General features: G+C 46.7%; 1 protein-coding gene across 1 annotated transcript; it reads left to right on the top strand.

The window, feature by feature from the left end:
• Nucleotides 1-339: 339 nt before the first annotated feature.
• Nucleotides 340-24,420, top strand: METRNL (meteorin like, glial cell differentiation regulator). Its single transcript, XM_039716411.1, has 4 exons — nt 340-609; nt 6,161-6,549; nt 22,751-22,810; nt 23,460-24,420. Exons 1-4 carry the CDS (start codon nt 497-499, stop codon nt 23,774-23,776), a joined length of 879 nt encoding a protein of 292 aa, XP_039572345.1. The 5' UTR covers nt 340-496; the 3' UTR covers nt 23,777-24,420.
• The last annotated feature ends 1,568 nt before the right edge of the window (nt 24,421-25,988 follow it).

The raw sequence follows: 25,988 nt of genomic DNA, 5'->3' as shown, positions 1-25,988 counted from the left end.
AGAGCGCTTCTCAGAAATTTTCCCGTCCAAACGAAACCTTTCGCTCCCGCCCATCATCACCCCTTCCGTGCACAGGGCAGCTTGGGGGAGCCCAGGCAGGGCGGGGCAGGAGCGGAGCTCTCCCCCCGGGCCGGGACATCCGCCAAGGGGGCTCGGGCCAGCCCGGGACGGGCCGTAGCCGCGGGCGGCCGCTGCTCCCGATCCGGCGCCGCGTTTTGCCGGCGCAGCCAGCGCCGGCCGTGGCGGAGGAGGAGCGGCGGGAGGGGGAAGGGGGAGGAGGAGGCGGCCCTCGGCCGAGCCGCTCCCGCCCCTCAGCTGGGAGCCCGCAGCCCGCGGGTGCGAGCGGCAGAGCCGAGCGGCGCCGCGCCGAGCCGGGATGCGGGAGCCGGGCGTGGGGTAGCCGCCCTGCCGCGCTCCCCGCCATGTAGGCGAGCCCCGGGCGCCGCGCACATCGCTCCCCGCCGCCTGCTCCGCGTTCGCACCGCGCCGGGGGACCATGCGGAGCGCCCCGCTCTCCGGGCTGCTGCCGCTGCTCCTGGGGCTGCGGCTGCTGCTGGGCGGCGGCGCCGCGGCTCAGTACTCCAGCGACCTGTGCAACTGGAAGGGGAGGTGAGGGGCATCCTGCCCGGGCACGGGGGAGCGGGGACTGCCACCTCCATGGCCGTCCCGCCGGGGGAAGATGCTGATGCAGAGCACAAAAGGGAGAATTTTCCCGCTGTGGTGCCCAGCCCGCGAACGGGGCGGCGGAGAGCCGGGGGCGGATCTGCCTCCCTCCCTCCCGGCGGGCTCACCGCGGGCAGCGGCCCCGGGCGGGGAGGGATGGAGGGGCCGGGGCGAGCGGGGCTCCCCTCGGCGGGGCTGGGCTCCCCTCGGCGCTGCTCGGGGGGCTGGGAGAGGGAGGGCGGTGCCGACTCCTCCGCCGCGGAGAAGTTTCTCCCCGCGACCATCTTCGCCGCGGCCCCGGCGCTCCGCGGAGGCGGCGTCCGGGGGAGCAGCGGGGCGGCCGCGGCTCGGAGCGGCGCTGGATGCGCTGCACCTGCGGAGCGCTCCAGCCGCAGCCAGCGCCTCCCTCCCCGGGGCTCTTGCTGGCTCTTGCTGGCTCCTGTCTGCTCCCTTCCCTTCCCTTCCCTTCCCTTCCCTCCGTGCGGTCCCGCACTTGGCGCTCAGCCCCGGGGTCGCTCCCTGCTCCTTCGTCCCGCGGAGGTGATGATGATGATGATGGTGATGAGCTCCCGGAGCGGGGGCTGGCACGGCGGCCGCGCTGCTGATTTATTCTAATTGCACCGGTTGAGAAACCTCTCCAGTTCTCAAGTGTTTATCTCCCAAATTATCTTTGCTTTAATTGCTTGTAATATGTTTAACGCGTGTGGTTGGGTCTGTGACCTTCTCCCCTCTTTATAGGTTTAAAAAAGCAGCTCTGCTCAACCAGAAGTGTTGCTGGGTCAGACTCACTTGGAGAGTAAAGCAATTTCAAACTCTGATGCACTCTTCAGATCCGACTTTCTCTAACATAAAAGTGTGGCCAGCCTATATCAGTAGGGTGTTTGGAGTAGAGAGAATTCAAAGTGGGGAAACAATTGGATTGACTTTCAGCATCATGATTTCTTATCTTTTACTATCTGAAACGATCTGGTGCTTTGTATTTACTTGTTTTGTTTTGTTTTTTTCTTTTTTTTTTTTTTCCTAATTGATGCATGGTTAATAGCAGTGAATTCGCTTGAGGATGAGTCTGCTTGATAGGGATCAAGCCTCTGGCAAACTCCTAATTTGTCATTTTTCTTTAAACACAGAAAAACCCCAAAACCAACTCAAAACCAGACAACTCCCCCCCTCCCCCCCCCAAACAAACAAACAAACAAGCAAGCTTGAAAATGCAGTACCAAAGCATTCCCAAGGCTCCCAGCTGCTCTGCTCACCTGGACCCTACCACCTGGTACTGCAGCAAGTATTTTAAAAGACAAACCCCTGCAATTCTGTCCTGTTTTGCTGTTATTTTTGTCCTGTTTTCTTAGAGCAAGCAGTGACCCCTCATGTCACCTGAGCAGGGTTGGAATAAGCAATGCCTCGAGTTTCAGCTAAGGGGGTGATGCTTGGGGTGGGGGAAGTGAAATCTTGTAACTGAGTTTGGGGTTGGCCTGGAGGTGCCAGCTTGGATTTACTCACCTGTTGTTGTTCTGGTGAGCTGACGTGGTGACAGCTTTGTGATGAAGCTGTTGGATGAGCAGGGAGGGAAGAGCAGAGTTTAGTCTGGGTGGTTTTACTTGTGGGAGAGCTTTGGAGTTCAGGTTGGGTTGGAGTTTTGGGAGGGGATAAAGTAACCCAGGCTGACTTAGGCCTTCCTGGTGGCAAACAGGTGTCATCAGAAATGCTAGCAGTCTTAAGGCCAATATCATCTGACTTGTCCTAAAAACACAGCACTTGAGAAGGAAAGAAAATAATTTGATGTACCAGTAAATATATTTCACTGTGGATACTAAGAGTTATATGAGTTATAAAGAACTTTTGTTTTTAATGCAAAATATAATATTTTGAAGTGATGTGATGATTTTTACCCTGACTGTTAGGAAAAGTTGTGAACTTCAATGTCAGACATAGTCTTTCTTCCCACAGTGAAGTCATAGGCTGGCTTGTGCTGATGGATTTGGGAGTCATGTCATCTTCTGTAGTAAACCTGAAGGTGTTTTCTCACCTTTATATACATGTCTATGTTAAAAGCAACAGCCTTAAAACCAAAACATTCTGGATATGGGTTTTTTTTTCCCCTATTAGCTTGTGGAGAAGTGATGAGCTTATACCCCTGAGCAGGATGAAGAGCTTCACTAGGATTCCTCTGGATATCCCTGATGCTTCCAGGGAAATCTGATGCAATGCACAGCTTGACACCTGCAATTTAAGTACAAGCCATAATAGCATCTTAATAAACAGCTTGTCAGAGAGCTTCCAGGAAACCTTTGTCCAGGAGAAAGCAGAAACTTCACTATGATGTGTCCAGTTATTACTTTTACTGTAACTTAAGGTTTTTGTGCTGCAATGACCTTATGATGCTTTGGGCAAAAGTGCTTCAGTGACAGGCTGAGAGAATATGCTGGCCTGGCATGTGTGATTGTAGGATAGAGAATTCAACTCTTATGTGGCTGCTTTTGTCCATCAGTCTTGCTTTTGGTATGGTGGATGCTCTGAGGAATTCTTAATGTTTTCTAGACTGTCATCTGTTATTAAATTTAGGAGCAAAAGTTCCCTGTGTTCATTGCAGGGTGCAGGGAGGACATGGATGCTTGTAGGGCTCTTCAGCACATCTATAATGGAATGAATAAATAAATAACTGAAGTAGATAATGTGAACATTCTTTAAATAACACCTGTTCCACATTGCAGCATGACAGCTCACTGCAGTGATATTGCAACAGGTTTTTCAGGGCAAACATAAGGGGATGGCTGAGGCCAGAAAGGGAGAAGAGCAAGGAGACAGATGCAGTGATTCAGGATTGGTATGAGGAAGTAGCTGTAGAAGTAGATTGTTACAGAAGTAAGTCCCAATAAACAGCTCGCATTTGAAATGGGTGGATGGCTCATCCCTCACTGCAACCATGAAACACCTGCCCCATGTCCTTGCCATATAATCAAAAAACCAAAACTCCAGTGAGTTTGGAGAATAAAAGGGCTCCTGGGTCTCGAGTGCTGTGTGGACCTGGTGTGTCTGATGGGTGAGAGCTGAACCTGGTGTTAAACAGTCTCGGTGTGAGGACAAGTCATTCTGACTGCGAGCAAAGCGACAGGTTTTACTGGATGGTGGTGGTTGCTGTTAAATAATGTGAACATGTATTTTGAAATCTGCTTAACTTTTGAGTCATCCTTTATTATAAGGCTTAATGTGTGCAGGTACTCGTGCTTGATGTATCTGTCTAATGGCATCACTCTTGCCTGTGGGATGTAATTGGCTTTCAGAAGATAATTTCAGAGTCCACCCTGTTTTCGTTTGAACACCATGAATGTTTGAACAAAATTAATGTAGCTTTTTTTTTTTTTTTTCCTCTGGCAGAAATTCACTGCCTCAGTGTTGTTGGGATCACTTGCAACAGAAGTTTCACTGCATGAGTTCAGAGTTTTGCCCCTGGTGTCTTCCTTCTGTTTAAGCACTCAGGCTGGAATGTGCCAGTATAAGTCCTTGTTTTGATGTCTTGAGTAGGGACAAGTGATGTGTGAGGACAACTTTCTGCCCCTTTGCTGAAGGATAACTTTTACACTGCTTAATTTTGTTTATTTGCAGCTTGCACATAAACAGACTTCTGTGTTTTCTGTTGAGTGGCATCATGTGTGTGTGGTGGTGAAAACTGATTTTGTGGACCAGATGTGGATTTACAGTCAACTTGAAATATCCCTTTGCGAGTAAAGTTTCCTGAATGTGTTAAGTACTACTGAATTTGAGGGCAAGAGTCTAAAGGTTAAAAGCTTGTCCCTCTTTCCTCCTCATCTGTGTTCTTGATGTGGCTTTCAAGATTCTTCAAAAGCACATGTTTGCAGGCTCTATTGTTATTAAATATGACTTTTTTCTTTCTGAGCTTCCTCGTGTAACCTCTATCAAGTAGGTCACACCGACACTCACAATAATGAGTCACGTCAACAGTAAATGCAAACCATATGGTTTGGGTTTTTTCCCTTTTACACATTGCTTGTAGTTACTTTCTAAGTGCTGACTTGAATTTAGACCCTGTTCAGTACCCAAATATGTCTTTGGGATGGGGAACTGTGTATTTGGAGGTTTCTGCTGAGGAACCAGGACTTGATGTCATCACTTGCACTGCACTAAAATATGTTTTTGCCACAGATTTCCTGTGTAACCTCACACTTAATCCTTTAAAATTATTTTTTTCCCCTGTTTTGATTCATCTGCCTACAAGTGGGAATGTTGTGAATCTTCCCTAAAATCCTGCAAAGTAGCCCCATGAGGTGACAAAAAATCTGGTTTTAGTAGTCCTCTACAAGCACAGGGTAACAGAAAGATGCTTGTGTTTGGGAACAAGCTGCTCAGAGCACAGGAGGAGCAGGAACAAGCTTGATGCTGAAGTGATTTGCTCATACTCGCTTGGGAGGTTTGTGACAGGACAGAGACTGGGACCAAAGGATTTTCCCCTAACAGCCCAAATCCTGCAGCCAATAAATCAGGCTTCCCACAGCTTGTTCTTCCAGCTGCAGTGTTGTTTTAGGGCTTTGAGTCACTCTGGTAGAGAGCATCAGTGATGGGCAGCAGGGGTTGTTCAGAGCTGCCCTCACCTTAGGCTGTGGGCAAACCAGCCATGGGGATTTACTACTCATCCTGCTTAGCAGCTGGCCCTGGGACCCTGTTGTGCCCTCCTATCCCATCCCTGTGGTCCCTGTGAAAAGGTTCTTGGGGTGTTCATTTCTGGCCATGGTGAATGGCCACGTGTTCTCTTTCTTGCTAAGCACAGCTCTGTGTCTGCTTGTAGCCCATCAGTGAAAATGATAAACTGAGCTTAAACCTCATCCTGGGTAGCAGAGGAGGAACAAGTTCCTACAAAAAAAAGCGCAGTTCAGTGCTTCCCCAGCCACGACAAGGGAGAGAGGTGTCTCTCCTCTTTCTCCCTCCCAGTGTGGAGCCTGGTGCTGCCCAGCTGGGCTGGAGGGTATCGCTAGCACACAGAGCATTGCTTTAGCTGCAGTTTGCAGGGTGAGCTTGGCACCCCTCCCAGTTTCAGATCCATTGGGAATATAGACTTGGAAGGGGAACAAAGTGCTTTGGAAAAAGGTGGAGTCTGATCTGTGGAGCTGGAGAACATGCTGGATTGAGCCACCAGGAAGGGAGTTTGAGCCTACGTGTTTTGCTCAGTGTGCACAGCTCAGCTGATGGGCACTAACTGAGCCTGTAGTAATTTAATTACTTTTGGTCATGTGCTTATATCCTATTTAATTTTGAAGCCTATTACTAGTGGTTTGATGTTTTCTTCTGGGGGATGATTTAAAATTGTCCTGTAATATTAAGGTTGAAGTGTTGCAAGAGACCTATGCTGCTGAGCTGGACGGGCCAACACCCACTGATGTCCTGGGCTTCCTGCATTTCTTGCTGTGTGTTTTGGAAGGTTTGACATTCTCATTGTTAGCCCTGTCATTTCTCTAACCTTCTCTTTCTTTCTTTCTTCCTCCAGTGGCTTAACCCACGAGTCTCACAGGAAGGATGTTGAACAGGTCTACCTCCGCTGTTCTGAAGGCTCCATAGAGTGGATGTACCCCACGGGAGCCCTCATCGTCAACCTGCGCCCCAATATTTCACCTGCCTCTTACAAACACTTGACTGTTTGCATAAAGCCCTTCAAAGACTCTGCAGGAGCAAATATTTATTTGGAAAAAACTGGAGAACTGAAACTCTTGGTGCGAGATGGAGAGCGCAGCCCCAGCAGAGTGTATTGCTTTGGCTACGACCAGGGGGGCCTGTTTGTGGAGGCCACTCCTCAGCAGGACATTAGCAGGAAGATTACAGGCTTCCAGTACGAATTGATGAGCAAGGGGATGGCAGCTGATTTGCACACAGCTTCTGGTGAGTTCTGGGGTACTGGCGGACTCCCACCTCTGTATTGGATGTGTAACAGATGGCAGAGAGAGTGAGTGAGTGGGAAAGTGGCTGGCTGTGAGTTTCGTGTGCTTTTAAGGACGTGTTTTATAAACAGAACTACTGCAGAAGAATTGGTTTGGTTTTTGGTTTGTTGTGTTTTGGAAGCTGGTGGCATGGGCTGAGCTCCAGTGATTTGCTGAGGGCCACAGTGCAGGAGTCTCCCCTTGCAGGGTGGGGTGTGTTTCAGGAGCTAGCTTTACCCCACACTCAACTCCTGGGCTTCCCAGCCTTGCTCTAACACTTTTCTAACTACTTTTTTGCTCCATTTTTAAGACCCCACTGCACGTTTTGAATAATAAACATTTGAACGAGGAGGCACTACTTTTCCTCAGTGGTTTTTTCCCCCTTTGCAAGTAGTGCTACTTGCTGACCTAATTATTGCTTTTTCTGTTGTGGCTTTTTTAAAATTTCAAACAAGGAAAATGATGTGTTCCTTCCTCAGCTCTCATTACACTCTCCTGAGCATTACTGTGTCATGGCAGAACTCTTCAATACTTTTACAGGACAGTGGTGTCTTCTTTCTCAACCATTATGAAAAACAAGTTTTGTAGGGAGGAGTTTTACTCCAATTAAAAATTTATAGGAGTGGACAAACTGAAAGATCTTACAAGCCTGTAAAATCTGGTACTGGCATTTGGAACAATGGCTGTAGGGGTGACCTAAGTGTGCTGAGCAATTAAGACAGTTTGAGAAGAAAAACTGGCATTTGTGGAGGATGACAGGGTGAAAGGGGAATTCCCTTTAGGTAGAGAATATCTGGTTCATGCATCTTACCCATTCAGGATTACCTCTAGCTTTTATCCCCAAAACCTAGGAGGGGAGATTTCCAGAATACCCCAAGGAATTGCAGATTTAGGGTAGTTTATCTCAAATGACTGCAAGGATTTCAAGGTTTAGGTATTTTAAGTGGGGAACTGGATTTGTTTCCACCAGATTTCTCTTGAAATGTGGGCTGCTGTTTCTCTTTTGGGTGAAGGCAGTGAGAAGAGCCCTCAGAGCACACTTGGGATGACTCAGCCCGGGGTAAACCCGATGTTTGGTGAGGCTGTGTGGCCCAAGAGCTGCATGGATGCTGGCCAGCCTCTGCCGTGCTGATGCCACATGCTCTGCCTGAGATGCTGCTTGATAAGCAGTGGTGTGACTAATTAAACTGCAGCTGGATCTTCCAGGGATATCTTCTCTGGGCTAAGTGATTGCAGAACTTGTTCCCTCCTCTCCCCTCCCCTGGCTCCTTTCCACATCAGGCTCTGGATTGTCTGTTTGTGTATTTGTGCAGCCCTCCCAGTGCTAAATGCTGTCACGCCAGCTCGGATGGGGTTTTATTTTTGTGCAGCTCTGAGCTGGACTCAGCTGAGCAGAGCTGGGCTCAGGGCTGGTGCAGTAACCTCGGGAACTGACAGGTGGCAGCTTTGCCATTACAACAAAAAAATATAAACACAAATATCTTAAATTTGAAGTCACTGCCTTTACTTTTGCCATGCTCACAAGGGGTAGATTATTACTGGGCATTCTGCATTTCAAGCAGACTGCTCTGCTGCATCCAAAATTGCTGCAAATGAAGCGGGGTATCTCTGCTGAGCTGCTTTCCCAGTAAGATCATTTGTGCAAAGATGAATACACTGTGCAGAATGTCAGCTATGTAGTAAAATTCCACTGCAGAAGACATTAAATACATTGTTTAATCAGTTATTTGGAGAATGTTCCCAGATTCAGTGCTGCTTTCTCTGTCAGGCTGGGAGGATGGAGACACAGACAGGCTAATGAGAAGTCACTTAGACTTACTAAGAAAAGTACTGTGCTCTTTTATTTTCCAAAAGAGTTGAAATTGCTTTTTCATGTAGTAAAATAATATGACAGAAACACTGCTTGTCACTGCTGGGTTCAGTCTGCTGGGTTTCTCCTGAGCTTTGCTCTTTGAGGACTTGCTGCTGACATCCTTGACCAGCACAAGCCAGCACAAACTGCTGTGTTTTCAGAACTAAATGCTCCTCTTTACACATTAAATCTTGGGGGTTTTTAAAGCTGATGGGAATATTTTTTCAGGGACGTTCAGAAGTCAAACTGAGGACTGCATCCAATTACAGCCTTCCTCTTTAATAGGCACATTAAATCACTTTTTCAGTGACTGCTGTATTTTCAGCTGTAACAGACACTGGTTAAATTTCAGTGCTGTCTTACGAAACAATGTGGTGGGGAATCTGCTCCATTCTCCAAGTGTCTTGTTTGGCTAGAAGAAACTTTTTAATAGTTCATCAGCAGAGCCTTCAGGGCAAACTGGGGATCTCTATTGTATTTTAAATGATTTCTTTTGCCTTTTTTTGGATCCCCGGACTCTGGGGAGGGGCTGTGCAGGGTGAAAACACGATGAAAATGCCATACATGACTCTTTCCACTACTCACTTAGATGAGCACTTTTATTTTCCTATAAATATCTGTACGTCTGAGGGAACTGCCAAATAGCTGCCTTGTGAGGCTTCCACAGAGCAATATATTTGAGGCTCTTTGCAGCTTGTGGAGCTCCTTTCTTCTGGAGCTGCTTCTAGTTTTTCTGTGAAACCTCAGACTAAATACTGAGCTGTTCATTTGGAGGGGGACTTTACAATCACTGAAATCACTGAAGATTTTTTCCCTGGAGGGGAGGCTCAAGGCAGAGGCAAGTGCTGACCTTAAAGGAGCTGAAAACTGGGTTCAAGGTTCTGCATTTCCCACCAGCCTTACTTCAGTCCCTTGCTCACAAGCGTGGCTGTTTTTTGGCTGCTGCACTCTGGAAAAACGAAGCTGCTGTGTCTCAGTTGCAGTTTGACAGAGCTGAGCAGAGCTGGCAGTAGGTGTGAAGAGGTGACAGAGATGCGAGATGCTGTTGTAGATGGGGTCAGAGATGTGCCGGGCAGAGGAAGCTGCAGTGCTTCTTCTGATGGCAAAGAGCTGAAAACTGCAAATATTGCATGATTTCCTTGCTGCTTCAGATGCCTATCATAAAAAACCCAGGTGCGGGGCTCAGCAATCCAGCCCTTTCCTTGTGCAATAACTACTTGCTAACAACTTCTCCCCGCTTTCCCTAAATGCTGCGTTTGTTTCCTGGTGATAATTGTTGTACTCTGCCCTTGAATTTACTCTCTCTTCCTAACCTGGCATCCCAGCGCTGATTAAAGGGTGTAAGTCATCTGTTTAATACTTTAATGACCTGTTGTGTCCTTAGAGTCCTGACATTGCAGGGTGCATCAACAAATCAACAATGCTTGGCATGGTGCCTGTGGTTTAATTAGAAATCCTCAAGTTTTATTAGTTTACAGCCATTCTTTCCCACTTAATCAGAGTCTAGCAAATAATTCGGTAGAAAACGTGCAGGTTCTGCATTGCCCTTTCCCTTTATTTGAAAAATTGAATGACACAGGGCAGTATGAACAATTTTCTAGATTTTGGGGATTTAACACTTTTCTTGGCTCTGACTCTGCCTTACCACAGTCTTTCAAAATTTTCCTAACTGTAGGAAGAATTTGTGCTATACTGGTAGATTTTATTAATTGAGGTTGCTGACATCTGGTATGGGAAGTTTTTTACTGTGATAGTAACAGTCAAAAATGTGCATTTCTGTGGGGTTGTAGTTTATTAAATGGGAAGTGAAGGCAGACATGCCTGACATCATCTGATGAGAGTAGTCCCTGAGAAGGGTCACCTTGACAATTCAGCCATCTGCATGGGTGTGTTCTCTCTTCATATCCAAAGTGATGGTTGACTGAAAGTGCTTTTGATTTCAGATTAGGCTTTGGGCTGCACCCCTCTATCACTGCCATCCACACTGCTGGTCCATTAACTCCAGCTCCTGCTCTGCAGCCTCAGTGTTTGCCCCAGTGAAGAACTGAGGCACTGTGACATTTTGGCCTGAGGCCATTGGAGAATCAGCAGAACTTGTTTGAGTTGTTGAATTCTGTTGATTCTAATCTTTTCTGCTTGTGCAGGAAGAAAATACTCTGAGTATCAGCCATGCTGCCTCCACTGGCAAGTAGATGGAGGTTTTGGCAAAAGTGGTCTGGCCATGCAGTCCCTACAAGTTTTCTGAAGGTCTGACCCACTGAGCTCCTCAGCTGTGCCTGGGTTAGGTCTGCCTTGCACCACAGCAGACTGCTTGCTTTAAATTTTTATGGAAACTAAAGGTCCCTTGAGAATAATTTACTTTTTGAATACCTCACCTTCTGCTCAACTAATCTGAAATGAGAATCTGTAGGTTTGACCAAAAGTTTTGGAGAGGAAGGTGAATCCTCCTCCCTGTCCCACCAAAGGAGCTTTATTTTGCTACTTCAAGTCTGTGTTTCAAGAGTGTCTCATCGAGCTCTGGGTCCAGCTTTGTTCAAGCTGTGTAGTTTGCTCTTCCCATTGCACACTCATGGGGCTTTGTGTAATTTAGTTGTCAGAGCTCAGGGGGGTGTATTGAAAGCCCTTTCATTACCCACCTGCTTCTGTGTAGTAAAGAAGTCAAACTTTAACAAAAATGCTCCTTTATCTTGATGGCATCTACAGATTTAGTGCAGATTCTATTAACTGGTTTATATGTTTTCTTTATTAATGCTGGGTACCTGGCTCAGAATATGAATACATAGGAGGTACAACACTTGTGTGGTTATCTGAAAAACAAGGCAAAACTGGATAAAGCCAGTTAAGTAATTAACAGTATTCAGCTATTTCCTGTATGCTGTTAATTCTCTGTCCTGAGAAAACAGATCACAAATTCAGAAAGCTCAGAAGACTTTGGGCTATACCAGTGTTTCTGCTAACAAATGGCTTTTTAAAGCACCCTTCTTGACTTCTGATCTTGATGCAGTGTGTGTTTGGCAGAGGTGGGGCCCCAGTCTGCCCTGTCTCTGCAGGTATCCTCCCAGGGCTCTGTGTCATTCCACCTTGTAGGCTTTCCTCTGGTTCCTCACAAATATCCAATCTTTAGAGTTTTTTTCATTCTTGGAGGCTGGATGTGCTGCTTAGCTTTGTAACCTGAGGCAGCAGATGGTGAATCACAGAATGGTTTATGTTGGAGGAGACCTTTACAGTCCAGCAGTGTGCAGGGACACCTTCCCTGGGCCATTGCTCAGAGCCCCCCCCAAGCTGGCTTTGAATGTCTCCAAGTTTAGTGCATCTACCAGTGCCCTGTGCGTGCTGTTCCAGCATTTCACCATCCTCACACTGCTGTATTTTTCACTTCTTGTCAGAGTGGAAACTTTCTGGTGTTTTGTGCCAAGGCTGGCGAGCAGGAGCCCGTGCCTGCTGTGCCCACTCTGTGCCAGGGTAACCATGACTGAGCTCCTTGCTGCTCTGGGCACAAGAGGCGATGGAAAGAAGCACTTGGAACACTTAAACTGAAAGTCCCCATGACCTTTATGCCTAGCACAGGTTCTGCCTGAGTAATTGTGACCATCTGAGATGTTGGCACTGCTCTGTGTGGCAGAGTGGGAGCACCACTGGGTGCTGCATGGGCTCTGCTCCAACCCACCCCATCAGATGAGGAAAATGCCTTGCTTTGTATTTCTCCCCTCCCTGTTTTCTGTGCAGGTTAAAACACTCCTGGCTCTTGGGGTTCAGGGGTTAGAGCTAGATGGTTTTTAAGGTGCCTTCCACCCCAAACCATCCTGTGACTCTATGAAGTGCACAGAGCAGGTTGATACTGCATTCCTCTCATTTGGGGTTTGCTGGAGAAATGAATAATAAACAGCAAAGTTGAGGGATCTGCCCTAAAAGCCTGAGCACACCTTGCTGGGTGGCTCACCTGTGCACCTAAAGCTTTGATGATTTGTTTGACTTTTCTCTAAAAGGTCATTAATAAATTTTAAGAGAAAAACATCAGAAAACAACTTTATTGCAGTTTCTCAAACACACTGCAATTAGTGGCTGTGTAGGGGATCCTTCTGACACTCCTGCTCTAGGATACAATATTGCAAATGGGATTTTTTTTGGTGTGTGCTCCTCCTCCCTGCAGGAGCCTCCTGTCCACACTAACTTTGTTTTTCCCATAGTATCCAAAACTTGGTACAAAGTAACCATGAAAATATAACCAGCATTCCCGAACCCTACTGTGCAAAGAACACATTTAAAGCTATTTTTTGAGGGCTTGTCACTGAACCACGTGGAGCAGCACCTAGCTGGATCAGGCTGGCTGCTCTATAACACTGCCTGGAGTGGGAATAATTTTGAGAAGTTGGAAACCTGCTCCAGTTATTCATGTGCCTGAATTGGTCAGGTTTGTGGTGAATGATTGACTGGGTGGGAGAGTTTGAGAACAAGGTTTTTGATTTTTTTTTTTCCCTGTGTGGAATGGTTTCAAAGTGCTGCTCAGATGCTCAGGGAATGCACACACCCATCCATCACCTTGAACTCAGCAAGGGTGATGTTTTGGGGTCTGAAAAATATTGGACTAAGAACACTTAAAAGAAAACCTCTACCAAAATTGGATGGATTCCCTAATTTAATTTCTCCTTCTTCCCAGAAAATGGCTTTGCCAGCATCTTCTCTGGCCCTGCTTGTCCTTTGATGTTGTCGGGCAGGAGTTGGTTTTGCAGTGGGCAGAGGAGGTGACAATGGGGCTGCAGTGATAAATACACAGCTGCAGGGGACAGGGGGATAGAAAATAGCTTATTTTTGCTAGACTGGCCACGAATGCCGTTAGCTTATTTCTCAACTCAGTGGGCAGTCAAAACCAATAAGCAGTCAGGTATATTGTCCTGGCAGCTGGGGCTCTGCTCTGCCCTGACCTTTGTGTACCACCAAAGATGGTCCCTCAAACAGAGCTGCAGTCCAGCCCAGTTGCTTGGCAGTCTTTAATAATGCTCTGTGCTTGCTCTGCAGAACTGTTTAGTTTGCTAATTCCTGAGGCTGTAGTTAAAGAAGGGATGAGAGGGCGGGGAAGCTGCATTCCTCTTCCCACTGACTGAAACGTGGGCCAGATCTTTCCTGTGTTGGAGTCTTGATTTGCAGGACAGAAATTCTCTTTCACCTTCATCTGTGCTAGAAGCCAGCAATTATTCACTGAAATATTGCACAGATACTTGGAAGGTATCCTGGACCTAAAGCTGTGATATGTTAGGTCTGACCTTGGGAGGTTTAATACTGGCTCAGAAAAGCTGCTGCCCTAGGACAGCCTTGGTCCAGTTAACCTTTTTCTGGTTCAGATTTGTAGAAGGAATATTTGGTGTGGGTTGTATGGGCACCTCCTGACTCCTTCATGGGATTTGAGCATTAACTCCTGCAATGGGCATCGCCACATTTGCCCATATCCTTCCTGTATTGAAGCCCTGGGAGAGCTGCAGTGATCAGAGGTGCTGGGAAATGCACACAGAGCTTGTCTGGCATTCCATTGCCCTGCCTGCCTCCCAGGGTCATTCCTGTCTCTACAGGATGCCCCTCTGCCCCACCAGAACTGCTGCCAGCTTTACATCAATTACTTCTATCTGCAAGTGGGTGTCAGAAATTTGAGAGGGAAAAAAAAAATGTTCCTGTGTAGAACTGGTGAATGGGCTTGATACGACCAAGCAGGGTGTGATTTTAAGGAAGAAAAGATGATGCATCTCAAGGCTTTTACTGTTACAAATGAAAAGTTTTGGGTAGGTTTTTAAGGTTAACTGGACAATGTCACACCATCAAAGATCTCTCGCTGTGTAGATGCAGCCCCTTCACAACCATTCTCAAGAATAGGCTGACCAAATAAACACAGTTTTATCATGAAAACTGGCCTTGTTCCTTCAGAGCTCTCCCACATAACAAAAAGAATTTGATTTCTAGAAACAGGAAAGAGAAGAACCTGTGTGGAGCCCAGTGCACATATGCTTTTTTTTTTTCTTTTTTTTCTTTAAAGACTCCCTTAATCTTTGATCTGTCATTATTCCACTCTCAGGGTTTATCTTTAACCAGCCACTTGTTTCTTAATTCTATTCCTCTGCTCCATCAGAGGCATTAATGGACCGGACCGAAGGGGAGGAGGAGGGAGGGAAGGCTTTTGTGTTCCTGGCAGGGCTCCAGCCTGGTAGTAGGTGCTGGCTCCAGCCCTCCTGAGCCCTGGCAGGGGCAGGGAGAAGTGCTTGGCTGCACAATTTCCCCAGGGCATGGGAGTGAAAAACACCTTACTTGTTCATTTTCTGCCGTGCAAGCACTGCATGACAGCTGAGCTCTGTGTTAGCTATCAGAGACAAAGCCCAACAGGACATCAAAAACCGAATTTCACATTTTCCTGGATCTGACCTGTGAGCTTTTACAAGGTTTTGGCATGATGTTTGCTTTAGAAGAAAGCAGAAATCTTTCCAGAGCGAATTTCGGGAGGGGATGAGCCAAGCCATAAGTCTTGGTGGGTTTTGAGTCAGGGGAAGCATTTCCTTTGGTCCTGTGTGGCAGGGCTGCAGTGCTGGCACGTTCTCCTGGGTGACAGCAAGGGACACTGCTCCAGCCCTTCTGCTGAGGTCAGAGGGGATCACAGGAGCTCCTCAGCCATCCAGAGGTACCTCTGGCTCCCAGCAGCTCATTTCTCCTCATGCTTCCCACTCCTCATCCCCCTGGGGCGGTAGAGGTAGGTTTGAGGAAGGAGAGAGGGATTTTCTGTGAGATAGTCAAATAGAGCTGCTTTTTTATGGCTTTATAGTGGTGTCTTGTGCACGTAGAGCAGGAGGAATTCCCAGCAGTTATCTTGCTGCCATCTTTTCCCTTTAATTGCAGTTAGGGAGGGAGAAGAGGAAAACAAAACAAACAAAAAAAAGCAGATGTGTACAGGTGCTGCTTGCACAGGAACCTGGCTGCGGTGGTTGCACAGACACTTCTCTGCTGGGCTCTGCTGCTGCAGTGCAGAGAGGGGAATTTAACTGGACATCTGATCTGCTGAGTGGGGCTTTTTGGACACAATATCTTGCAGACTTGACTGTAACTGAGGGTTTTTCTAGAGCTGTGATGCAATGGGTAAGTGTAGGAGCTGGGCTGGGATTTGGCACTGACCCAGTCACTGTTCTGTCTCTGCCCACCCCAGTGCTGGGGTTTGCCACAGAGGGGAAAGAGGAGGGACAGCAAGAAGTGTCTTGAAGCTGTGACACTTCTCATCCTTTCTCCTGGCTTGATGCAAGTCTTGCATGGAGGTAGAGTTTAATAATGTTTAATGCTGCTTAAATAAAAACTGCTCCGTGGGTTTTTCATTCCGTTTGGTTTGGTTTAAATTTTAAACAAATGGCTTTTTCTAGCTGACCTTTCAGCTCATTTGTTAGAATGGCTGCTGCATCTTGGAACAGCAAAAAGGCATCAATCCCAAAGGATCCTAACGTGCTCTGTGTCTGCTGAGCCAATTTCAGTTTGAAAGCTGTTGCAAACAGAGCTTGCCTAGAACCAAATCTCTTCCTCACATTGTTTACATAAATAGTTAATCTTTGGTACTTAGGGACTTTAATACCCTCTTGGAAGACAGTTCTGTGAAAAGATAAATTTCTGCTTTATGATCTCTTGTCCCAACGTTTCTCAGAACACAAAGGTCATCACATCTCTAATAGTGAGGTTTTACAATATGCTTTTTTTATTCTTTCTTTGCAGGAAGGAAGTGGTGTTGACTTGATTCTATTGTCACAGTCCATGCCACAGCCTGCAAAAATCTGCATTTCATTAAATTTATATGCAGGTTTAAACTGTTCTTGGCCAGTGTCTAGATTTTCCAAGTTATTTCTGGATACTCTTACATATGTGCAAGTTGAACTGAGTGTTAGAAGGCAAGGAATGGGGTTTGACACTTCCTTTTCTGGAGGGTTAAAATCACTGGTGTCCCTTCACACAGAGAGGTCAGGGAAGGATGTCCATTGCAGCATCATGATGTTGTCTCAGCTGCTCCATCACCACCTCGTCCTGCACCAAATCTTGGCTGTAAGAAGAAGGGAATATTTGAGTTTTGTGTCTGTGCCCATGATCCTTATCCCAAGTTGCCTCTTCTGCTCAGCACAGGGGCTCAGATTGACTTTCTGGCAAACAGGGAGATGAACATTTCTGCCTTCAGAAGAGCACTAAGCTCTCATTATGTTACTCACAGCGTTAACCTTGTATTTAACAAAGCACAGCCTCATTGTGGCCTTCAGTGCTTAAAGGGGGCTAACAAAACAAGGGGAGAGTGTCTTTTTTCATGGGTAGATAATGATAAGATAAGGGGTAACAGTTGTAAACTAAAGAAGGAGAGATTTAGATTAGATGTTAGGGAGAAGTTCTTTGCTCTGAGGATACTGAGGTTACTGACACAGAGAAGCTGTGGCTCCTCCATCCCTGGAAGTGTCCCAGGCCAGGCTGGACAGGGCTTGGAGCAGCCTGGGATAGTGGAAGGTGTCCCTGCCCATGGCAGGGGGTGGGAATGAGGTGATCTTTAATGTCCCTGCTGTCCCAAGCTGTTCTGTGATTCTGTGGTCCCGTGTCTGAGGCTTACTGATCCAGAGGGCTGGGAGCAGGACAAGCCCCACTCTCCTGTTTGTTCCCTGACTCGCTGTTTTCCTACTGACATGCTGGAAAAAGTGCAGTGCTTGCAGAAAGCCCCGTAATCCTACCCCATCCAAAGACAGGAAAACCTTGTAAAACAAAGGAGTGATGAGAGAGCTCCTCTGTGTGTTGTGACAGGGTGTCAGTAATTTCCAGCCCAGCTGTGGACAGGCTCTGTGTCTTCTGGCCCTGTTTTCCCTCGCTGTGTGGCTGCAGGTATTGTGTTCAATGCAGGTGTGCTGGATGCAGCTCTGCTGGCCTCCAGTTCCTTCTAAATACGAGGTGCACTGACAGTGCAGCTGCATTGATGTAGTTCTGGGTGGTGTTTCAGTGTGGGGGTTGGTTGTGAGGCTTTTGAGGTTGAGTGTTGTTTTGGCTTGCTCAGGAAGAGCTTTCTGAGGTGGTGAGGAAAGTTGAGGTGTATCAAGGAAGGAAAGGACTAGTCACAGCCTGGTAAACCAGAGTGGTTACCAAATTCTTGTCCACCTCCACTGCAAAGCAGGTTTTTTGTTGTCTGGGATATGAGCTGTGAGAGGTTTGCTTCATGGAAGAAATGCTTCTTCAGTAAGCAGAAATAATTAGCAGGATTTATTTCACTTTGTAATTAGTTAAAGCAGAATCAGGGCAAGATTTATTATTTTTTTTCTTGCTCATATGATGTTTGTCCCTAAGCTCTTTTCTCTCATCTAAATCACTGATCCAGTAATCAGTTGAGACATCATAATTTTTGCTTAGGACTCAGAAAAATAACAGAGAAATGCACCATTATTGGAGAAACCACATCTCTATTTTTATCATGTGCTCTGGGAAGTCTGCACTCTGTGTTTCCAGGAAGGAGACTCATCCTATGATGCCCTTTCCAGTCTGGGTGCTGCCAGTTACAGAGCTGGCAGCAAGAATTGGAAAGGTGTGGGTGGGTTTTTTTCTTCCATATGAACTCATGCTGATGTCAGGCTGAGGGAAATGGGTCGTGGCCCCACACAGGTGTGCCTGGAGGTGCTGCTGTACAGGACCTGCAACATGACCCATCTGAATGTGTTGAAGAGAAAAGACTACTCGTTTTAATCCGAAAAACGAACAGAAAACAACACTTCAGCCCTGCCTGGACCTCCTTGGTAGCTCTTGATGCTTAAAAAGGTCTGATTGCTCATCAAAGGGTTGTTCAGAAGTACTGAGGTGTGGGTGATGTAGCAGATAAAGAGCTCTGAGCTTTCCTCCCCCAGCATCCACACCTTCACCACACGGCACGCGTGCGCCCGCTGCTTCACGAAACCAAAGGGTATTCCTCGGTGAAGTGGTTTTCTGCAATTACTTTGTGTTTAACATTTTCACTTCTGCTTAAAATGTGTCTCTTCCTGTGCGTGCTGCTGGCTCAGGGGTGGGTGTTCAGCACAGCCTCTCTGGGGACAGGATGGAGAAAGTCTTTTGGGCTCTCTGAGTGGAGTGTTGGGATGGTGGGTAGGGACCTGCAGCAGGGTGTTCTGATGGCTGTGACGTCGTGGAGTGTGTTGAGGAAAATCTGGACAGGCAGAAGAAGCTTCTTTCTTGTGGGTTGGAAGCTGGTTCTGGGGTAAGGTCAGGTCAGTCAGACCCACGGGTGGCTGTTGAAACACAAATGTTTCAAAAGAGGACCAGGCCCCTTCATGTGGTTTGTGTGACGCCTGCAGCCAGAGCCAGCACATCTCGGTTCCATGTGTCCTGCAGGGAGCTGCCATCCTCCACCACGGCCCCTCCATAACCCCACCTCCTCTTTTCCGAGGAAAGAAGGGTTGTATGCTCACAAACCAAAGGAGGAAGGACTGGAGCTGTGTGTGTGAGCTGAGACAGGCCAGCCACACCTCCCACCACTCTTTGGGCAGAGTGTAATCTGCAGCACTAAAGGGGTGCTCAAATCATCCCCAGTATGGGGAAAAATCCTTTCTAGACAGCCCATCTCCCTGGTGCTGGCAGAGCTGGGAGCCACCTGAGGCTGGCATCTCTCACATCCCTCTCTTACCAAGCATTTCTGCCTCCCTGTGGAGAGGTCCAGGAGAGGACCAGCAACGTGTTTGACGAAACTGTTGGCCAACAAGTGCGGTCTATTGTTAGCATCGCCTCGTCCTCCTCGCTAACACCAGGTTCAGAGGGCAAATCGCTCAAAGCAGCTGGGACATGACTGCTGGCTTGTGAGGAATGATGTAATTACATCTCCCTCAGCGGGGAGGTGAATAGAGAGGCCTTTGGAGGCACTGGGTGTTGGAGGGAGAGGGCTGCCTCAGGTTACTCCAGGTCAGGATACTGTCAAAATCCATCAAAGGCACTCCCAGGAGGGTTGGCGGCCGACGTGCACAATGCAGGCTTTATGCCACTGCTGGTGGAGCTGAGTTAGAGGCATCTGGGCTTTGGAGGACTTCAGTAAAACCTTGCTTTTCTATGGCTTTTTTTCCCCCCACCTCTCTCCTGCTGCTGTATGAATTAAGGCTCTTTGGCTCATCGAGTTTAAAGGAATTAGAGCAGCTGACGTTGATGTTGTTGTTGTTGCAAGTTCGTAGGCTTGCTTTTGGATGTGAGGACCCGGGCAGCCCTCGAGACATCCCCAGGGAGTCAGGATCTGGCAAACACAGCTGCCTTGTTTAGCAACCAGGTCCAGTTCCCCAGAAAATGAACATCTTCACCTGCTGTGCATGAGTGAAGTGATTTTTTTGGGCTTTTTTTTTTTTAATTTATTTTTTGATAGTTATAAGGTTGCTTCCTGTTCTAGCCTGAGGTGTGTGTGTTATTTTGACCTATGGGTGGAGCAGAGCACCTGCTGCCCAATCCAAAGGGAATGAGTGCTGAACTGCAGCTAAAGCCATGAACTTTTGTCTTAAACACACAGATTCCTTCATGGCTGTGATTCAAAAGAAAGTGTAGGCATTGCCACCTCCTAAGGATTTATTTTCTTTTATGAGCCTTTATAGAAATCAGGCTTTGGTTGTAGTCAGTGGATGTTATTTGCTTTTTAATGGTCCATTTACTTCAGCAGTAATCCTTCACAACTTGCTTTCCATCTGTGCTTCCATACCTTGCTTTTGCCACTTGCAAGATTTATTTGATACTCTGTGAGTGCAGATGTGGGAGTTGTCCCACAGAAGAGGATTTTTGGTCTTCATCTGTCTGGAGTTGCAGAGATGGGTGGTGGAGAAGAAAGCAGCTCACATGCCACCACACTGCTGTGAGTCAGCTGGACCTGAAGCAGGTTTTAAGTAATGATCTAGTGTGAGCAATGCTGAACATTTTTAATTTCCCTTTGTATTTAAAAAGGCTGCAGGATTTTGCCTAGGGTCCACAATTAAAATGATTTGATTCTGTGTACACACGGAGGTTTGTTCATTTGATTTATTACTGTGTCAGTCTATTTAAATGGAAGGAACCACTTTCAAAGCATTTTGTTTTTCATCTTTAATACTGTTGCTTGTGTTGCTCTCCTTTGGAGAACAGAAATGCCTTAGTCATTTTGGTGTTTTCAATTTTCTGATGGGGCTGGATGAACTACAGAGGTGTCTGGTCTCAACCAAGACTTAAAAAGGCTGAGATGCCTTTTTATGACAAGGTCTTTCCAGAATGAAATATCTGAAATCCCGCTGTGGGTTTAGAGGATGCCCATCAGCTGTACTTTTGGAGCTTGTGTCCATGTGAAACTGCTGTGGGATTTGTGGAAGTTCCCTCTGTGTGGCTGATCTAAGTCAGGTCCTCATTTGGACAGAGGGAGCCTGGGGAAGAGGGACTTCTGCCCTGGGTGGATTTGGGAGGTGCCATGAATGAAACAAATCCATAGTAGGATGTTTAGTGACTAACACACTGAGACTTGCCCAGGGAAGTGCTCGAAACCTGTGTGGATGTGGCACTTGGGGACAGGGGTTAGTGGTGGGCATGGCAGTGCTGGGGTAATGGTTGGACTCGATGATCTTAGAGGTCTTCTCCAACCTGAGTGATTCCGTGATTCTGTTACAATTTTCTTTGTCAGATGAAACTTCTTTATTTGTTCTAGCCACTGATCAAAATCTCTTGAGTCTAAAACTTGAAGTATCTTTAGCCTGAATTTATTCTAGTTCTCCAGTTATGTCCAGGCTTCATCTGGTTCTGCATGTCTCATTATATTAAACATTTTCCAAACTTTTCTGAAAAAGAGAGCTGAAATAGAATGTGGGGAACGAAGGGCAGGGAAGGCTGGCTTGTTTCTGAAAGCTTTGGAGGTATACAAACTTAACAGAAATGTGATTGATCCAGATGCTATTTTGCCTATTCCTTGTCTCTTCTTTTGGGGCTTTTTAAGCTCCTTGAATTATTCCTTCAAATATCCCTGCCCAGAAATGTGCATTTTACGTTTTCCTTTAATCCTATTAAACAGCGTGTTACACTGGGTATGAATCATCTGACTGGAGCAAATCTGGTGGATTTGGTTCAATAATCCTTCTTTCTGGATCACTGCCTTTCTGGGTCCCTGGAAAAAAGAAGAGATTTGCCGTGTTTTGAGTCAAAGGGTGGCTTGTGCTGTGTGACAGGAAGGTGGCAGAGCATCGGAGGCACCAGCTGTGTCATGTGGACAAATTTAAATCTACTTTTAAGTGCAATCATCAACTTTGGGAAGCAGGTTGGGGGAGAGGAAGGCTGTGACTGTTTGGGAATCTAAACTAAGTGTTTTCAGATGCTGAGGTTCAAACACCAAATTTTTTGGGGGTGGGTGTGGCTTCAGTTTGCAGTTTGGTAGTGGATGGTGTGATGGAATTTCGTTGTCCAGTCACCTCCAGTGGAGCCCTGCTCTGCTGGAGTCTGTGCCTGTGCTGATCCAGGGTTTCCATTGTCCTGGGTGATGTGTTGAGTTGACACCAGGTGACAGACAAGGCTCTGATCCTCGTGCCACCATGGGCAGACTCACTGAGCATGGCCAGGCAGGGCAGATGCTGATAATAAGCAAATTCCTGAACTCAACAGGGTGTTATAGAAACATCTGTACTACAACTACAGCACCTTCCCCTCAGAAATATCTGGCTGAGTACAAAGAGGAGCCACATTCTTGCATTGATTAGATTAGTGCAGATATCCAAATGTTTCCAGCAGGACAGGAAATGGTCTTTGTGCTGCTTGAGCTCAAGCAGATATGGGCTCGAGTTTCCGCTTTGCCTCAACGCCCTCCAGCATGTGCATTGGGGTTTTTCCCTCCCCTCTTTGCCCCCCCACTCTTTAACCTCCTGGATCTTTGATGTGGTGATGACTAAATGGCCCAACAACACTTGATAGAAATTGCAAGAGAGAAGTTTTGCCATCAGAGTATAAAAGACACAAAATCTGAAGGTTTTTGAGTGAATTTACAGCAGAGCGCCCTGCCAATGCTCCCAGAACCAAAATAGATTTTGCATAAGTGCAGTGAGTGTGTGCAATGTTCGCTAGACAATATATCCCAGCAGGATTGGTAAAGAGATCCCTATTCCTGCTTGGGTACAAAAATCTCATGGAGGCTCCAGGGTTAACTATGGTTAGCCCTCACTTCTTGTGCTGGTAGAGATGCCAGACAGATCTTTGGAGTGATTGTGCCCGTGTTGTGTTTGTCAGCCACGTTTTTGTTTAGTTTAAATGGTTTATTTATTTCAATGTATTTATTTGCTGCTGTCTAGTCCTTTGCTAACTGTGACCCTTCCTGCAGCTCCCTGCCGACCCTGCAGTGACACTGAGGTCCTCCTGGCTGTCTGCACTAGTGATTTCGGTGAGTTGATGTCTTCCCAATCCCTCTCCTCCCATAAACACCAACAGACCCCTCCTCACACCTGGCAGTGAATGTGGTCTGAGGGTGCTGGGCACGTGGAGAGCTCTGAGGAGCTCAGAAGTGCCTGCCCAGCTGGCACCTCCCCAGGGTGGACAGAGTGACACAGCAACCACGGTAGAAGGTCAAGGATTTGGGTGCATTGAGGAGAGGCCATTACTTCTTGTTGGTCGACTTGACAAAACACCAAAAGTTTCACTAATTGTCCATGCTTCCCTTTTAAAAAGGGAAATTAGCATTAGCTGGATCTGTAATGGTTGAAGAACAGAAAGTACATTGTCAGGGAGCATTTAGCACATATCTTCTTGCTAGAATTCTTCATGATTAATGCTATTTTTCTGATGTAATTCTTCTTCTGTTTAAATTAAATATGTGGGTGCCCTTTTCTGGACAGATTACAAATATAAACTATAAGAAATGCAAATATATGCTGGAGGTTACTGGATAATCTTAATTCTCAGAATAACAAAGGACGAAAATTTGGGCTGCTGTAGTGAAGTCAGTTCCCCTGGTTGCACAGGCCTGAGTTTGGAGCAGCATCTTCCAAAGCATTTTTGTGTAATTAATCCTTAAAACCCTTTTCTTTTTCCAGTGATCAGAGGCTCCATTCAAAACGTAACGAACGAGGCAGAAGAGCAAGAATCCATAATTCACGTTGGTGTCAACAAACTGTACAGGCAGAAGAGCAAAGTCTTTCAGCTGACAGGGGAGAGTGGGAACTGGAGAGGACAAATAAAGACCTTGCTGGAGTGTGGGGTGAAGCCAGGAGATGGAGACTTCCTTTTCACGGGACGTATGCACTTTGGGGAGGCCAGGTTAGGCTGTGCCCCTCGTTTCAAAGACTTCCAAAGGATGTACAAAGAGGCAAAAGACAAAGGGCTAAACCCGTGTGAGATTGGCCCAGATTGAAACCCCCTGTTTGGCCGAAGATCACTTTTAGCATTTAGCCAGGAATGTTTCCTGGCTGCAGTGGAAACTCTGAACAAACCTGGTCACTGAGGCTGGACAGAGCTGGAGGCTGAGACCCCACAGCCTGCAGTGCTCACAGGCTTATGGAAGCAACAGAGGTACGAGCTCAGAGGGCTGCCAAGCAAGAAAGGCTGGATTTTTAACCAATCTTGTCCTTACGAATTAAGTTATTATATTTTTTTAGTGACTTCCTTAGGAAAACAAACAAAGAAAACTCCCATGTCTTAATAAAAGAAAAACCCAAATGAAAGCCAAGATGCCTTTGTATCTTTTTAATACTAATTTTTAAAAATGTCTTAAGCTGATGTAGCATTTGGTATGGCGTATTCTGTATAAATGGCCAAGAATGTGATAGAGCACGGTAAAACATCTTAACATTGATGCTTTGTAAAAAGCTTGGTGTACAATTCAAAGTTGTTTCTTATGACAGAAATTTATGGAGCCAAACTCTTATGTGTGTGTGTTGTTTTTTTTTTTTTGGTTTTTTTTTTTAATTTGAAAGAATGTACAATTGCCACCTGCAATTTTTTGTCCAGGCTGGCAAATTCTTTCCATTCCAGAGAAATAAAGGTCCCTGGATTTGACACATGCTGTTTAAAATCTTTATTTTTTTTCCTTCTTCTTAAGGCCGATCTCAGCTAGTCCAGATGTGCTCATAGATCAGTTCTGGGCTGCTCACTTATTTTGTGGCTTCACTGAGCAGAACCAGAGTTCCTGTGAGGCATTGGGAACCACAGTTTTTTTCAAAGGGGAAGGAAGAGCTATTTTTGGAGATTTTTAGACGTGTGCAGGCGAGGCTTTAAGTGTTCTTCTCTCTGATGCCAGTGGAGTTATTTTGGGACTGGCTCCAAAGGCAGGCTGCCCCTTCATGTTTAGCTTGAAGCTTTTAAGTGTGGTAGCTTGGCAAGAGGTGACTGTTGATGCCTGAGAGTCCTGGGGGACATGGCCAGGCCACCTTGTGAGAAATAAACACTTGAATCAGGCTGTGCCACCTCTGCAGGCTCTGTCCCTGCAGGGAGGTACAGGAGTTCTCCCCTCTGTTCAGTCCTGCTGTTCCCCATCACATGGTGCCTTCACAAGGATTTTCATCTCTTGCCCATATTCATTTTTCAGCATTCTCCACTGCTCCAACTTTTATTTTAGGCTGTCAGGTACTTTAAATAAAAAGTTTCTACTCAGTGTTGCTTTGTACCTGATCCCTCACCTCTCTTTTGTGTAACTTGGGAGGGCAGCTCAGGGGATGGTCCTGGGTGGGTGCACGAGGTTCTGAGATGGATGGTAAAGAGATGTCCCATGACCCTTATGGGGTAAAAGCCCCAAGCTTGTACCAAAATACTGGCCTGAAGTGAAACCAAAATCCCTCTGCAAGTGTTTCTGTGAACTCCTCCCAGCAGGATTTATTCTGTGGACCAGTGGCAGAAGAAGAGTTTCTTTTAGCTATGTGAAGGTGATCCTGAGAGGCTCCAGAGCACCGTAACTACTCCTGCAAGGACCTCTAATCCCATCTAGCACCCACCTATTTGCCACTTTGACCTCTTATGCTTTTCAGCCTCCTGTAAGCCAAAGCCCCAACCCCAGCACGTTCTGTGCAGCCCAAGGTTCCCTCCAGCCTGCTTGGAATTTGAAGAGAAAAGAGCCAGCACCAGTAGAGGGGTAAAATGGTTCACTCCAATCTCTCTCTGTGGCCTTGCTTCCTCTGGGGATCTCAACCCAATCTTTTTCAGGCTTTTAAAAAAGTGATTTAGCACTGGGATAACTCCTGAGCACAGCTGAGTGGGCGGTTCAGAAGCCCTGCACCTCTCCTCTCCTGTTGTGCTTCGTGAGCTTTTTCCAGCACAGAGTGACTGCTGGCAGGATGAGAAGAGAAGAACAATATGTTCCTGGAATTGTCTCCAACCTGCCCACTCTCATCTTCCCCTGCAAGGCTGCAGGAGCAAGGGGAAGAGGCTGAATTAAGTGTTCAGCCAGTATTTTATGGGGACAGTGCAAGCAAAATACAAACAGTTGGGGAGGCTTTGGCCCTGGAGCTCCACCTTTGGCTGCAGTTCAATTTTTATGGCAGTTTAAGTTGTTTGTAGACTTTTTTTATTTAAAAATACCCTTTGCACCCTGTGCTTTGTACAGAGGGAGGTTGTTAGGGACTGACTGCCCT

The sequence above is a fragment of the Passer montanus genome, unplaced genomic scaffold (genome assembly GCF_014805655.1).
Source record: "Passer montanus isolate IOZ18808 unplaced genomic scaffold, ASM1480565v1 scaffold35, whole genome shotgun sequence".
Classification (NCBI taxonomy): Eukaryota; Metazoa; Chordata; class Aves; order Passeriformes; family Passeridae; genus Passer; species Passer montanus.
This window is presented reverse-complemented; position numbering and strand designations above follow the sequence as displayed.